At 44.6% G+C, this 16296-nt stretch overlaps 1 protein-coding gene across 1 annotated transcript; it reads right to left on the bottom strand.

Moving 5' to 3' along the window:
* LOC111190854 (uncharacterized) lies at positions 1-13066 on the bottom strand. Its single transcript, XM_049465659.1, has 6 exons — positions 12922-13066; positions 12699-12791; positions 5764-5918; positions 5404-5451; positions 1865-1969; positions 1-466 (listed from the first exon to the last, which is right to left on the bottom strand). Exons 1-6 carry the CDS (start codon positions 13001-13003, stop codon positions 335-337), a joined length of 615 nt encoding a protein of 204 aa, XP_049321616.1. The 5' UTR covers positions 13004-13066; the 3' UTR covers positions 1-334.
* Positions 13067-16296: the final 3230 nt, after the last annotated feature.

The following is a 16296-nucleotide window of genomic DNA, read 5'->3' as shown; positions in this document are numbered from 1 at the left end:
GAAGTTTAATGCAAGGAAAGTTTATTTGTATGGCATCTTTCTTTCTTTCACACAGGCAAATTAAGTGCATTACAGATGTATATTTATATATTTTAAGAATTATTTTTTCTTTATTACTTCTGGTGATCTCCTCCCATCAGGTGGAGGAAGATGGGCGGAGTTAAGAGCATAGCTGTTGATCTGATGGTGGTTTAATACAGGAGTCTATACAGATCCATACAGGGAATCTGTACACACAAGACTCTATTCATATTACAGTATATTTCTCATTTAATGCAGGAAATAATGCAGGAAAAATGTATTTTTAAATCACAAGTCATTTGTTATATTACATTTATCCACTTGGTCCAGGTGCTCCAGGTGGTCCACGTGGTCCAGTTTGTCCTGGTGGTCCACGTGCTCCTATTGGTCCCACTGGTCCAGGTGGTCCTTGAGGTCCAGGTGGTCCGGGTGGCCCAGATAATTTCTGTAAATCAGGGGTATTTAAAATTGAGGGAGTAAAAGAAACGCTTCTAGGATTGAGTTCTGAAACATCCTGTTTAACCTGCATTACCATTCAACGTTTTTAACACAAATACTGCAATAAAAACCCACATCACAGCCTGGATTAACACAAATCTCTGATTACTCTTGTAAAAGAAAAGTGAATTTAAGTCTATTTTGTTTTACATACTTTCAGCATAAAAGTTAATATTATTTAAATACATAATAAATGTACAATTTTGGAACAACTTATGGCAACGTAAGCCTATTTCTATAACTGTAATTAAGCTTAATTTAAATACAACATTAAGAGTATGAGGTTGTGCATCTGAGCGCTTTTTTCTTCTGCAAACTTAAGCAGATTTAAGATAGATTTAAGTTTGTGTTTTTTAAATATAATTTGTAATACACTTGAAGTATATATTTGTAAATTTAATACTTTAGTGCTAATGGTAAAAAAACAAAAACAAAAAAAAAAAAAACCACCTACACTAAAGTGCACTTTAAGCAGCATTTAATGCCAATACATTGTTTTAATCAACACAACGTTTTATTTAAAGCATATTGCTTGAAAATTGAATTGAAAATGTACTTTTAGTATTCTTTACCTAATTGAAACATACTTTTAATGCTCGTAAGTATACTTTCTTTTCAAAATGGTAGACACTGAGGGTGTAAAGGTGTCTATAAACGTCTCTCAGAGGCCACATTATGGTAGTGAACCTCCTGGTGAGAGATCATTAACTATGATGTGATATTGTCTGATATTGTCTGCAAATATTCAGAAAAACGAGTCGATCAGGAAAAGCACCGTGTCTACATCGACCCGTCAATTAGTATTCATGGCCCCGCCCACCTGGGCTCGGGACCTCCTACTGGCAGAGCTGAAGCCGGGCGGCGCCGTCTCGTCAGATAGGAGATAACTAATAGCGCTAGGAACAGCATGCAGTTCATTCCTGTGTTATTTGTGCGAATATATTGTAATACATTGTAAAGACTGTTATTAGTGTAAAAATATCTTTATTTTAAAATGTTTATAACTGTTGTTCATCTCGCTGCCTCCTGGTGTTGCAGTGCTGTTAGCCAATCAGAGGCGATATGTTTGCATGTATGAATATTCATGAGCAAGAGCTAAAATTCTATCGTTCTCACATGGTATTCTTTCATACTAGAGCCACAACTAGACATTTTAACATGATGGAAAAAACAATGGAATGAGACCTTTAATTGGTTTCTATGGTGTCGCTAGGTGGTTGCTAAAGATTTCCTAGAAAGTTTCAGAACATTCTGATTTAGAAACACCTGAGGGAAGAACAAACATGTACGAATCATCAATTATTAATCAAAACTCCGCCTATTAGTGTAAACCACTCCCCCTTACCTGGTGAAGGTGTTCACACACCCAGCCTTGTTCTTCTCCAGGGATGAACGGCGTCTCCAAGCTCACCTGATCTCCAACCAGTTTACACCCACTCACACTCTCATCCTGTAGAGTTACAACTACAGTCAGTTACTCACCCCCAGATCACTCCTCTACACTCCCCACATCACTCTACAGTCAGATACTCACCCCCAGATCACTCCACTACACTCCCCACATCACTCTACAGTCAGCTACTCACCCCCAGATCACTCCACTACACTCCCCACATCACTCTACAGTCAGTTACTCACCCCCAGATCACTCCACTATACTCCCCACATCACTCTACAGTCAGTTACTCACCCCCAGATCACTCCACTACACTCCCCACATCACTCTACAGTCAGTTACTCACCCCCAGATCACTCCACTATACTCCCCACATCACTCTACAGTCAGTTACTCACCCCAGATCACTCCACTACACTCCCCACATCACTCTACAGTCAGTTACTCACCCCCAGATCACTCCACTACACTCCCCACATCACTTCACAGTCAGATACTTACCCCCAGATCACTCCACTACACTCCCCACATCACTCTACAGTCAGTTACTCACCCCCAGATCACTCCACTACACTCCCCACATCACTCTACAGTCAGTTACTCACCCCCAGATCACTCCACTACACTCCCCATCACTCCACAATCAGTTACTCACCCCCAGATCACTCCACTCCACTCCCCACATCACTCTACAGTCAGTTACTCACCCCCAGATCACTCCACTACACTCCCCACATCACTCTACAGTCAGTTACTCACCCCCAGATCACTCCACTACACTCCCTACATCACTCTACAGTCAGTTACTCACCCCCAGATCACTCCACTACACTCCCCACATCACTCTACAGTCAGTTACTCACCCCCAGATCACTCCACTACACTCCCCACATCACTCTACAGTCAGTTACTCACCCCCAGATCACTCCACTACACTCCCCACATCATTCTACAGCCAGTTACTCACCCCCAGATCACTCCACTACACTCCCCACATCACTCTACAGTCAGTTACTCACCCCCAGATCACTCTACTATACTCCCCACATCACTCTACAGTCAGTTACTCACCCCCAGATCACTCCACTACACTCCCCACATCACTCTACAGTCAGTTACTCACCCCCAGATCACTCCACGATACTCCCCACATCACTCTACAGTCAGTTACTCACCCCCAGATCACTCTACTATACTCCCCACATCACTCTACAGTCAGTTACTCACCCCCAGATCACTCCACTACACTCCCCACATCACTCTACAGTCAGTTACTCACCCCCAGATCACTCCACTACACTCCCCATCACTCCACAATCAGTTACTCACCCCCAGATCACTCCACTACACTCCCCACATCACTCTACAGTCAGTTACTCACCCCCAGATCACTCCACTACACTCCCCACATCACTCTACAGTCAGTTACTCACCCCCAGATCACTCCACTACACTCCCCATCACTCCACAATCAGTTACTCACCCCCAGATCACTCCACTACACTCCCCACATCACTCCACAGTCAGTTACTCACCCCCAGATCACTCCACTACACTCCCCATATCACTCTACAGTCAGTTACTCACCCCCAGATCACTCCACTACACTCCCCACATCACTTCACAGTCAGATACTTACCCCCAGATCACTCCACTACACTCCCCATATCACTCTACAGTCAGTTACTCACCCCCAGATCACTCCACTACACTCCCCATCACTCCACAATCAGTTATTCACCCCAGGTCACTCCACTACACTCCCCACATCACTCTAAAGTCAGTTACTCACCCCCAGATCACTCCACTACACTCCCCACATCACTCTACAGTCAGTTACTCACCCCCAGATCACCCCACTACACTCCCCACATCACTCTACAGTCAGTTACTCACCCCCAGATCACTCCACTACACTCCCCACATCACTCTACAGTCAGTTACTCACCCCCAGATCACTCCACTACACTCCCCATCACTCCACAATCAGTTACTCACCCCCAGATCACTCCACTCCACTCCCCACATCACTCTACAGTCAGTTACTCACCCCCAGATCACTCCACTACACTCCCCACATCACTCTACAGTCAGTTACTCACCCCCAGATCACTCCACTACACTCCCTACATCACTCTACAGTCAGTTACTCACCCCCAGATCACTCCACTACACTCCCCACATCACTCTACAGTCAGTTACTCACCCCCAGATCACTCCACTACACTCCCCACATCACTCTACAGTCAGTTACTCACCCCCAGATCACTCCACTACACTCCCCACATCATTCTACAGCCAGTTACTCACCCCCAGATCACTCCACTACACTCCCCACATCACTCTACAGTCAGTTACTCACCCCCAGATCACTCTACTATACTCCCCACATCACTCTACAGTCAGTTACTCACCCCCAGATCACTCCACTACACTCCCCACATCACTCTACAGTCAGTTACTCACCCCCAGATCACTCCACGATACTCCCCACATCACTCTACAGTCAGTTACTCACCCCAGATCACTCCACTACACTCCCCACATCACTCTACAGTCAGTTACTCACCCCCAGATCACTCCACTACACTCCCCACATCACTCTACAGTCAGTTACTCACCCCCAGATCACTCCACTACACTCCCCATCACTCCACAATCAGTTACTCACCCCCAGATCACTCCACTACACTCCCCATATCACTCTACAGTCAGTTACTCACCCCCAGATCACTCCACTACACTCCCCATCACTCTACAGTCAGTTACTCACCCCCAGATCACTCCACTACACTCCCCACATCACTCTAAAGTCAGTTACTCACCCCCAGATCACTCCACTACACTCCCCACATCACTCTACAGTCAGTTACTCACCCCCAGATCACCCCACTACACTCCCCACATCACTCTACAGTCAGTTACTCACCCCCAGATCACTCCACTACACTCCCCACATCACTCTACAGTCAGTTACTCACCCCCAGATCACTCCACTACACTCCCCACATCACTCCACAGTCAGTTACTCACCCCCAGATCACTCCACTACACTCCCCATATCACTCTACAGTCAGTTACTCACCCCCAGATCACTCCACTACACTCCCCACATCACTTCACAGTCAGATACTTACCCCCAGATCACTCCACTACACTCCCCATATCACTCTACAGTCAGTTACTCACCCCCAGATCACTCCACTACACTCCCCATCACTCCACAATCAGTTATTCACCCCAGGTCACTCCACTACACTCCCCACATCACTCTAAAGTCAGTTACTCACCCCCAGATCACTCCACTACACTCCCCACATCACTCTACAGTCAGTTACTCACCCCCAGATCACCCCACTACACTCCCCACATCACTCTACAGTCAGTTACTCACCCCCAGATCACTCCACTACACTCCCCACATCACTCTACAGTCAGTTACTCACCCCCAGATCACTCCACTACAAACCCCAGTGGTTTATGCTCACCTGTGCAACCAGTAGCCTCCTTCCTTTAGCCTGAGTAATCAGCCAGTCCTGTAAGCAAATGCACTGTCAACTGTTTATAGGGTATTGCTAGGTGGTTACCATGGTGTTGCTAGATATTTGTTGGTGGTTTAGAGTATTGTTAATTGTTTTTTAGGACGTTGTGATATATCAGTTTATATGTGTACTGTATATGTAGTTTATAGGTTGCTGCTATCTGGTTACTAGTATATCATTAGGTGGTTTATGGGGTGTTGTTAGGTATTTGTTAGTCTCTCATGCTAATGGTAATAAAATCCATCTATAGTCTGAATCTGATCAGTGAATCTGATTATTATAATTATTACTCAGGTGATAAATTACCCTCAGTTCAGGTGTGAGTACAGCGAGTCTAATGTTGGATGCTTTGGCGCTACAGAAGTTCGCTGCTTTAGTACAGTTCCCCTCTGCCTCCAAGATAAGGTAGAAAGAATTGTCATGTAGAAGCCACGCCCCTTTATTCTCCTCCAATACCGGCCCTGAAAAAATGACAAACAACAAATCCTTCATCAGAACTGCACAACAAATGAGTTACGAGTGGAGCAGGTTTAGCAACAAACTATAGGTATTTGGTGTTTTCTAGGGTATTGCTAGGTGGGTTATATGGTGATATGGCAGTAGCTATTTATTTGAAAAACGGTTTCTAGGATGTTGCTAGTTGGTAGGTTGGGTGTGGCTAGGAATTTGTAAGGTGGTTGCTTTGGCGATGCTAAGTGGCTGCAAGGGTGTTGCTTGGTATTTGGTAATATGTTTCTAGGGTATTTCCTGGTGGTTGTGTGCTCGCTAGTTGTAATCAAATCAAATCAAATCAAATTTATTTGTATAGCGCTTTTTACAACAGGTGTTGGCACAAAGCAGCTTTACAGAAACATGATTACAGGACAAAGAATCAGGCAAAACATTACACATAGAAAATACAGAATACAGAACCCCCAGTGAGCGCGGAGGCAAGGAAAAACTCCCTCAGAGCTGCAGGAGGAGGAAGAAACCTTGGGAGGACCAAGACTCACATTTGAGGGGGGACCATCCTACCACTGGTCAAACGGCTTTTAAATTAAAATTTAAAAAGTCTTTTATACATCCATATAGGTTTTATGTATTCAGGAGTGTAATAGCGCCACTAATGGCTTGGATGTAATCAGTAGTGGAGAGTAAGATGGTCGATGAGCAGCTGATCTGTGGTGGTGGTGGAGAAGAGCTGACTTCAGAAACTTCCATCAGTCTGGCTGGACAGGAGACGCGAGAGCCTGAGGGTCCAACATCGGTATCGGGTCAGACAGGTGGGCAGTCAGTAACTCGGAGGAAAGCAGAGAGATGGAATTAGTTTTGACTGGATTTATGCAAAACTGAGAATATTAAAACATTATCAGAGTGTGGCAAATGACTCCGGCAGAACTGAATAAAACAGCCTAACTAAAGGCAGAGAGCCAGAAGGTAACATAGACATGGAGGCACCCTGAAACACCAGCATCCACCCACTCCACCGTCCACAAACCTGAGTGACCGTGTGCAGTGGGAGAACAACAGCACCAGCATCTCAGTTTACCACAATTTCCTCTGTCCATGAACCCCTGAATCTGCAACCTTATCTAAAGGGAAAAACATTAATTACCAAAAGCTAAACTAAACAAGTAAGTTTTCAGTCTAGACTTAAAGATTGAGACTGTGTCTGAGTCCCGAACATATTCGGGGAGATTATTCCAGAGTTGAGGCGCTTTATAAGAGAAAGCTCTTCCTCCTGCAGAGCTCCTCTGAATTTTAGGCACTACTAATAAACCAGCACCCTGAGATCTGAGTAATCGCGGTGGTTCATAACAGGAGATGAGGTCTTGTAAATACTCAGGAGCGAGTCCGTGTAGGGCTTTATACGTTAACAGGAGAACTTTATAGTCTATGTGGAATTTGACTGGAAGCCAGTGCAGTGCTGATAGTACTGGACTAATATGGTCAAATTTTCTAGTTTTAGTAAGGACCCTGGCTGCAGCATTTTGAACTAGCTGAAGTTTATTTAAGTTACTGCCGGAACATCCAGACAGTAGCGCATTACAATAATCTAGCCTTGAGGTAATAAAGGCATGTACTAATTTTTCTGCGTCATGCAGTGATAGGGCATTTCTTAGCTTGGCAATATTACGGAGGTGTAGAAAAGCTGTTCTAGTAACATTAGATATGTGTTTATCGAATGCTAGATCTGAATCTATGATAACTCCAAGGTTTTTAGCTGCTGAACCAGGGGTGGCTGAGAAGTCAGCCAGATTTAGCATTAAGTCTGATAATTTATTTCTAGCAGCTTTGGGGCCTAATAGGAGAACTTCTGTTTTATCACTATTTAATAGGAGGAAGTTGTGCGACAGCCATGATTTTACATCTTCTACACAATCCTCGATTTTCTTTAATCTCACTCTGTCATCAGGTTTGGCTGATATGAAGAGCTGCGTGTCATCCGCATAACAATGAAAATTCACATTGTGTTTTCTAATAACTTTGCCCAGTGGGAGCATATATAATGTAAATAATAACGGTCCTAATATAGAGCCTTGTGGAATTCCATATCTTACCTTGGTATAACTGGAAGACATATCATTTATCCTCACAAACTGATAGCGATCGGTTAAGTACGATTTAAACCATGCTAAGGCAGTTCCGGTTACACCGACCATGTTCTCTAGTCTTTCTAAAAGGATAGTATGATCTATTGTATCAAAGGCTGCGCTCAGATCGAGAAGTACGAGTAAGGAAACACAGCCTTGGTCGGCGGCTATAAGTAGATCGTTTGTTATTCTAACTAAAGCTGTCTCAGTGCTATGATAAGGCCTAAATCCAGATTGAAATTTTTCATAGATCTGGTTTCTTTGCAGGTAAGAGCAAAGTTGTTGGGCTACAGCTTTTTCTAAAATCTTAGAAATAAAGGGTAAGTTTGAAATAGGTCTATAGTTAGACAGTACACTAGGATCAAGATTTGGTTTCTTGATCAGAGGTTTAATTACAGCTGTTTTAAAGGCTTTGGGTACATGGCCCAGGGCGAGCGATGAGTTTACTATCATTAACAGAGGTTTAATTATATCTGGCAGTACCTGTTTTAATAATTTTGTGGGAACAGCATCAAGTGTGCAGGTTGTGCTGTTTGAAGAGGAGATCATTTTCTCTAGTTCTAGCTGTGGAAGTGGGTTAAAGACTTCCAACCTAACTTCAGTAACAGGGTTTTGTTCTAGATCAGCCAGACCAGATGACAGAGAGGATGTAATATTTATCTGTTTAATTTTATCCCGAATGTTTTCAATTTTATTATTGAAGAAGTCCATAAAATCGTTGCTGGTGTGAATGGCTGGAATCTGAGGTTCAGTACCTGCCTGGTTTTTAGTTAATTTGGAAATAACACTAAAGAGAACTCTAGGATTATTTTTATTAATCTCGATCTGTGAGGTCAGATACGCTGAGCGGGCTTTATTTAGTTCTTTTCTATATTTAACAAGACTGTCTTTCCACGCAGAGTGAAACACTTCCAGTTTAGTTGATCGATATTTACGCTCTAAATTACGTACTAACTGCTTTAAGGTACGAGTTTGATCATTGTACCACGGTGCGAGCTTTTTCTGTCTCTCTATTTTGTGTTTAAGGGGTGCTACAACATCTAAGGTAGAGCGAAAGGTATTTTCTAAACCTTCGGTTAGTTTGTCTAGTTCTACTGGGTCTATAGGAGAGTACATTAGAGTTGATAAGTCTGGAAGCTTATCTGTAAATTGTTGGGCTGTAAAAGGCGTAATTGAACGTTTTATAGAGTAGCTAGGGGATGTATGTATATTATGACTAAGATGTAATTTAAATGAAATAAGGTAATGATCTGAAATTGCGGAGGTTTGAGAACGAATATTCGGGTTATCTATGCTCACACCCAGGGTCAAAACTAAATCCAGAGTATGATTACAGTAATGAGTAGGTCCTGTTATATTTTGAATGATACCAACTGAGTCTAAAATCGATGTGAATGCCTTTTTTAATGGATCATCCAATTTTTCGAAATGAATGTTGAAGTCTCCAACTATAATCACTTTATCACTACTTACTGCTAAGTCTGTGACAAAATCACTAAATTCTTTTAAAAATTCTAAATAGGGCCCTGGTGGTCTGTAGATATTAATTAAAGAAAATGCATTCTTTTTTGTAACTGGATTAATTATATTGGTGTAAAGAAGCTCAAAAGAAGTAAAATTATCATAGTGTTTCTGATTGCTAACTAAGGGACTTCTGAAAAGTATGCAGACCCCACCTCCTCTACCGGACAATCTCGGATTGTGTATATAATTATAGCCTGCAGGGGTGGCTTCATTTAATGCTACATATTCATTTGGCCTAATCCAGGTTTCTGTCAGACACAGAACATCGAATTTCTGATCAGTTATCATTTCATTCACCAGAACTGCTTTTGAATTTAGAGATCTAATATTAAGTAAACCAATCTTTAGGCTTGAAGTGTTAGTACTACAGTCTGGATATGATTGTTTAATATAAGTTAAGTTATTTAGATTTACTGTTTTAGTTTTTTTTTTTTTTTTTGTAAGGTGGTTTCTAGGACATTGCTAGTTGGTAGGTCGGGTGTGGCTAGGTATTTGTAAGGTGGTTGCTAAGCTGTTGCTAGAAATCTATGGCTGCACAGTTTACACTACCAACAGGATACATCCTACAGGGTACTACTCACAGGATGCCCACAGGACATTGTACACAGGACTCCACCAACAGGACACCCCCCACAAGACTCTGCCAACAGAATGGTGCCCACAGGCCACTTCCCACTGGACACTTCATACAGGAGACTACAGACAGGACACTGCTCACAGGACACTACAGACAGGCTGCTGCCCACAGGACACTACAGACAGGATGTTGCCCTCAAGATGCTGCCTACAGGACATTACAGACAGGTTGCTGCCCACAGGACACTACAGACAGGAAACTGCCCACAGGACAGTACAGACATGACATTGCCCACAGGACACTACAGACAGGCTGCTGCCCACAGGACACTACAGACAGGACACTGCCCACAGGACACTACAGACAGGACACTGTCCAGAGGCCGCTACAGACAGGTCGCTGCCCACAGGACGCTACAGACAGGATGTTGCCCACAGAACACTACAGACAGGATGCTGCCCACAGGACACTAAAGACCGGACACTGCCCACAAGACGCTGTGCACAGGACACTACAGACAGGATGCTAAATACAGGACAGTACAGACAGGATGCTGCCCACAGGGCACTAAAGACCGGACACTGCCCACAAGACGCTGTGCACAGGACACTACAGACAGGGCGCTGTCCACAGGACACTACAGATCAGACGCTGCCCACAGGACACTACAGACAGGACGCTGCCCACAGGACACTACAGACCGGACGCTGCCCAAAGGAAACTACAGACAGGACGCTGCCCACAGGAAACTACAGACCGGATGCTGCCCACAGGACACTACAGACAGGACACTGCCCACAGGACACTACAGACAGGACTCTGCTCACAAGGTGGTTTCTAGGACATTGCTAGTTTGCTGCCTACAGGACACTACAGACAGGCTGCTGCCCACAGGACACTACAGACATGAAACTGCCCACAGGACACTACAGACAGGCTGCTGCCCACAGGACACTACAGACATGACACTGCCCACAGGACAATACAGACAGGCTGCTGCCCACAGGACGCTACAGACAGGACACTGCCCACAGGACACTACAGACAGGACACTGCCCACAGGACGCTACAGACAGGTCGCTGCCCACAGGACGCTACAGACAGGTCGCTGCCCACAGGACACTACAGACAGGATGTTGCCCACAGAACACTACAGACAGGATGCTGCCCACAGCACACTAAAGACCGGACACTGCCCACAAGACGCTGTGCACAGGACACTACAGACAGGACACTGCCCACAGGACACTACAGACAGGACTCACAAGGTGGTTTCTAGGACATTGCTAGATGGTGGGTAGGTGTGGCTAGGTATATCTAAGGTGGTTGCTTTGGTGATGCTAAGTGGCTGCTAGAGTGTTGCCTGGCATTTGTTAAGAGGTTTGTAGTGTATCGGTTGGTGGTTGCTAGGGTTTTGCTAGAAATTAGATACATAGTTTATGAGAAATGAAGTTAAAAGCTGCAAGTGAAGGAGGTTTAAAAACACAGTCCACCATCAGTTATTTTGTCACACGTTTGTTGCTTTGAAAAAACAGCCACAGAACTGTGGTTTCCTCTTTTGAAACATTGTTCCTCTCGAGGTTTGATCTTCTCGCTGAGAAACAAGTGTTTCCTCAGGTTTCATGTTTCATCTGCTGCAAGTCTGATTGCAGATCAGCAGTGTTTATCCATCTAATCCTTCACAACATTAGCATGGTGGTGGTGTATGAGGTGTTAGTGAGTGTTGAGCTGGTGGTACAGTGAGTGGATCAGATACAGCAGTGATTAGCAGTGATTAGCATGGTGGTGGTGTATGAGGTGTTAGTGAGTGTTGAGCTGGTGGTACAGTGAGTGGATCAGATACAGCAGTGATTAGCAGTGATTAGCATGGTGGTGGTGTATAAGGTTTTAGTGGGTGTTGAGCTGGTGGTACAGTGAGTGGATCAGATACAGCAGTGATTAGCATGGTGGTGGTGTATGAGGTGTTAGTGAGTGTTGAGCTGGTGGTACAGTGAGTGGATCAGATACAGCAGTGATTAGCAGTGATTAGCATGTGGTGGTGTATGAGGTGTTAGTGAGTGATGAGCTGGACACGACAGACAGGATGCTGCCCACAGGACACCACCCATAGGACTCCTCCAACAAGCCACCAACAGAACGCTTCCCACAGGACACTGCTCACAGGACACGGCTAACAGGACACTACAGACAGGTCGCTGCCCAGAGGACACTGCCCACATAACTCTACAAACAGGATACTACAGACAGGACACTGACCACAGGACACAGCCAACAGGACACAGCTAACAGGACAAAGCCCACAGAATGCTGCCCACAGGACACTACAGACAGGACACGGTTCACAATTATTTGTTAGGTGTATCCTAGGACAATGCAGGTTGGTAGGTTAGGTGGGGCTAGCTATTTTTAAGGTGGTTGCTTTGGCGATGCTAAGAGGCTGCTGCGGTGTTGCTAGGTATTTTTTAAGAGGTTTCTACGGTATTGTTTGGTGGTTGCTATTCTCAGTCCAGCACTGATCAGTATCAGCTGAGTTTAAACGTTATCTCAGGATAATTAAAAGATCTTACTGTAAAAGAGTCCGATCAGGATCAATCCAGCGATCAATAACAGAGAGTTAAAGATCATCAGCATCATCATCAGCTTGCTGCTCCTCTCTGATCCTGTAGGAGACGGAATTCAGCAGGACTTTATGAAATTAAGATTAAATTAAATTAGTAAATTATATAAAATTAATATAAAATTGTGATCATAGTTCTGGTGGTGGTGGTGTTGGGTAATGCTGGGTCTCACCGGGTTCTGGGTGGAGGTTCTTCACTGCTGGAGGATGGTGGAGGGTCTGGTAGACGTCCTCCGTCTTACTAGGAGACGCCATCTCTGTTCAGATGATCTTCTGAAGGAAACTCAGTGGAGTGATGTGGAGACTCCGTCTGATACAGAAACTCCGTAAATTTAACAGAAGAAACAGAAAAACTCAGAGAAACTCTAATTTTATCTAACGATCCAGGTGAAGAGAACGCTTGTAAAAAGAAGAATAAAACTGAGACTCGCTACTTTTATGCTAACAGGATTTAGCCATTCCACCTTAAATGGCCTTAAAACTGCATTATAGACCCAGTGCACCCTTTACTTTAGCTTCATATTCCGCTAAAATTCATCTAAGCTAATCTAGCTCAATGACAAAAGACGTAAACGATACAAACAAAAACTGTGAACTGTGGGTAATGCTGTTCTATAACCTCTAACTCACTCTGCCTCACTTTAAATCACTCTGCCTCACTCTACCTCACTCTGCCTTGCTTTGTCTCCATTTGCCTCACTCTACCTCACTCTGCCCTACTCTACCTCACTCTGCCCTACTCTACCTCACTCTGCCCTACGCTACCCCACTCTGCCCTACTCTACCCCACTCTGCCCTACTCTACCTCACTCTGCCCTACTCTACCTCACTCTGCCCTACTCTACTTCACTCTGCCCTACTCTACCCCACTCTGCCCTACTCTACCTCACTCTGCCCTACTCTACCTCACTCTGCCCTACTCTGCCCTACTCTACTTCACTCTGCCCTACTCTACCCCACTCTGCCCTACTCTACCTCACTCTGCCCTACTCTGCCCTACTCTACTTCACTCTGCCCTACTCTACCCCACTCTGCCCTACTCTACCTCACTCTGCCCTACTCTACCTCACTCTGCCCTACTCTACCTCACTCTGCCCTACTCTACCCCACTCTGCCCTACTCTACCTCACTCTGCCCTACGCTACCTCACTCTGCCCTACGCTACCCCACTCTGCCCTACTCTACCTCACTCTGCCCTACTCTACCTCACTCTGCCCTACGCTACCCCACTCTGCCCTACTCTACCTCACTCTGCCCTACGCTACCCCACTCTGCCCTACTCTACCTCACTCTGCCCTACTCTACCCCACTCTGCCCTACTCTACCTCACTCTGCCCTACTCTACCCCACTCTGCCCTACTCTACCTCACTCTGCCCTACTCTACCCCACTCTGCCCTACTCTACCCCACTCTGCCCTACTCTACCTCACTCTGCCCTACTCTACCTCACTCTGCCCTACTCTACCTCACTCTGCCCTACTCTACCCCACTCTGCCCTACTCTACCCCAATCTGCCCTACTCTACCCCACTCTGCCCTACTCTACCCCACTCTGCCCTACTCTACCCCACTCTGCCCTACTCTACCTCACTCTGCCCTACTCTACCTCACTCTGCCCTACTCTACCTCACTCTGCCCTACTCTACCCCACTCTGCCCTACTCTACCCCAATCTGCCCTACTCTACCCCACTCTGCCCTACTCTACCCCACTCTGCCCTACTCTACCCCACTCTGCCCTACTCTACCTCACTCTGCCCTACTCTACCTCACTCTGCCCTACTCTACCTCACTCTGCCCTACTCTACCTCACTCTGCCCTACTCTACCCCACTCTGCCCTACTCTACCTCACTCTGCCCTACTCTACCTCACTCTGCCCTACTCTACCTCACTCTGCCCTACTCTACCCCACTCTGCCCTACTCTACCTCACTCTGCCCTACTCTACCTCACTCTGCCCTACTCTACCTCACTCTGCCCTACTCTACCCCACTCTGCCCTACTCTACCCCACTCTGCCCTACTCTACCTCACTCTGCCCTACTCTACCTCACTCTGCCCTACTCTACCCCACTCTGCCCTACTCTACCCCACTCTGCCCTACTCTACCTCACTCTGCCCTACTCTACCTCACTCTGCCCTACTCTACCCCACTCTGCCCTACTCTACCCCACTCTGCCCTACTCTACCTGAGCACTTAAAATGAACTGCTCTGTTAATTTCTCAAACACTGAAACAAACTTCAAAAAACTTCATAATTACAACTTTTTCATCTTTGTTTTGATGTTTTTGCTCTTAGCTACATTAATATAACATAATAAAAATCTAATTTTAAGCATATACAGTATTGTGCACAAGTTGTAGGCACTTGGGGGAATTTCAGTAAAGAAAAAGCTTCTTATCTGTGCAGTAAGTGTTTATTATCTCAGTAAAACACATTACAGCATTACAATAAATACAAACAGCAATTTTACAAAAAGCTAAAGTTTTCCTTAAAACAACATCTCCTAATCTCTCCTCCTCCTCATCTGAGTTTAATAGAGTTATTATTTCTAGTTCTCATCATATTAATCAACACCTGGTTTGGTGGTAAATTGGTAAATGTGGTAAATCAGGTGAGCTGCTGATGGAACTGAACATAATAATATACACATGCTGGCTGAGGAGCATCCAGGAGAAATCTGGAATCTCTACACTTTATTCTTCAGCTCGGCTCACAGGATATAAAACATACTTATAGTTCAAAATTAGAAGTACTCCTTACGTTTTACTGTATTAATGTTTATTTGGATCCTTTTTCGGGTAAAAACACTCGTATTGCTGAGATAAATGGATTAGTGTCATTTGCTTTAGTGCCTAAACCTTTTCACAGTACTGTATATATGATCATCTCAATACTTCTAAAGAAGCCAGGATGTATTTTGGATTTTATCTTCACATAAAACATTGTTGAAATGACAGATTGATGCAGTATGAATTCAGGATATTAAAAATCAGTCGTACCTGGATGAAACTCAGAAGTTCAGTGAGCGGCTAATACATAACATTAATATGCAAATTAAATTAGTAAATTATAAAGTTTAAATTAAATTAAAATTAATTAATTATACTGTATAACTGTATAAAAGTTAACTCAAATTAAAACCAAACAGAAATTTAAAAAGTCTAATAATAGTATAATAAGAGTATAATAATAGAGAATCACATCCTTACAGCAGTTAAGATATTCTGTAGATGCTGTGAGGACGTTCTGTAGACGTTCTGTTGACGTTGTGAGGACGCTCTGTAGACGCTGTGAGGACGTTCTGTTGACGTTGTGAGGACGCTCTGTAGACGCTGTGAGGACGTTCTGTAGATGTTGTGAGGACGTTCTGTAGATGTTGTGAGGACGTTCTGTAGATGTTGTGAGGACGTTGTGAGGACGCTCTGTAGACGCTGTGAGGACGTTCTGTAGATGTTGTGAGGACGTTCTGTAGATGTTGTGAGGACGTTGTGAGGACGCTCTGTAGACGCTGTGAGGACGTTCTGTAGATGTTGTGAGGACATTCTGTA

This window comes from Astyanax mexicanus, chromosome 1 (assembly GCF_023375975.1).
Source record: "Astyanax mexicanus isolate ESR-SI-001 chromosome 1, AstMex3_surface, whole genome shotgun sequence".
Lineage (NCBI taxonomy): Eukaryota > Metazoa > Chordata > Actinopteri > Characiformes > Acestrorhamphidae > Astyanax > Astyanax mexicanus.
Note: the sequence above shows the minus strand (reverse complement) of the source record. Positions and strands in the feature narration are given on the sequence as shown.

What these genes read in the sequence shown, in the direction of transcription:
- LOC111190854 (XM_049465659.1), bottom strand. Translation starts at nt 13,003, where the DNA reads ATGGCGTCTCCTAGTAAGACGGAGGACGTCTACCAGACCCTCCACCAT. An exon ending in GAACCTCCACCCAGAACCCG is followed by an intron (nt 12,792 to 12,921) that starts GTGAGACCCAGC and finishes CGTCTCCTACAG; the next exon opens with GATCAGAGAGGAGCAGCAAG. An exon ending in CCTGATCGGACTCTTTTACA is followed by an intron (nt 5,919 to 12,698) that starts GTAAGATCTTTT and finishes TCATTTTTTCAG; the next exon opens with GGCCGGTATTGGAGGAGAAT.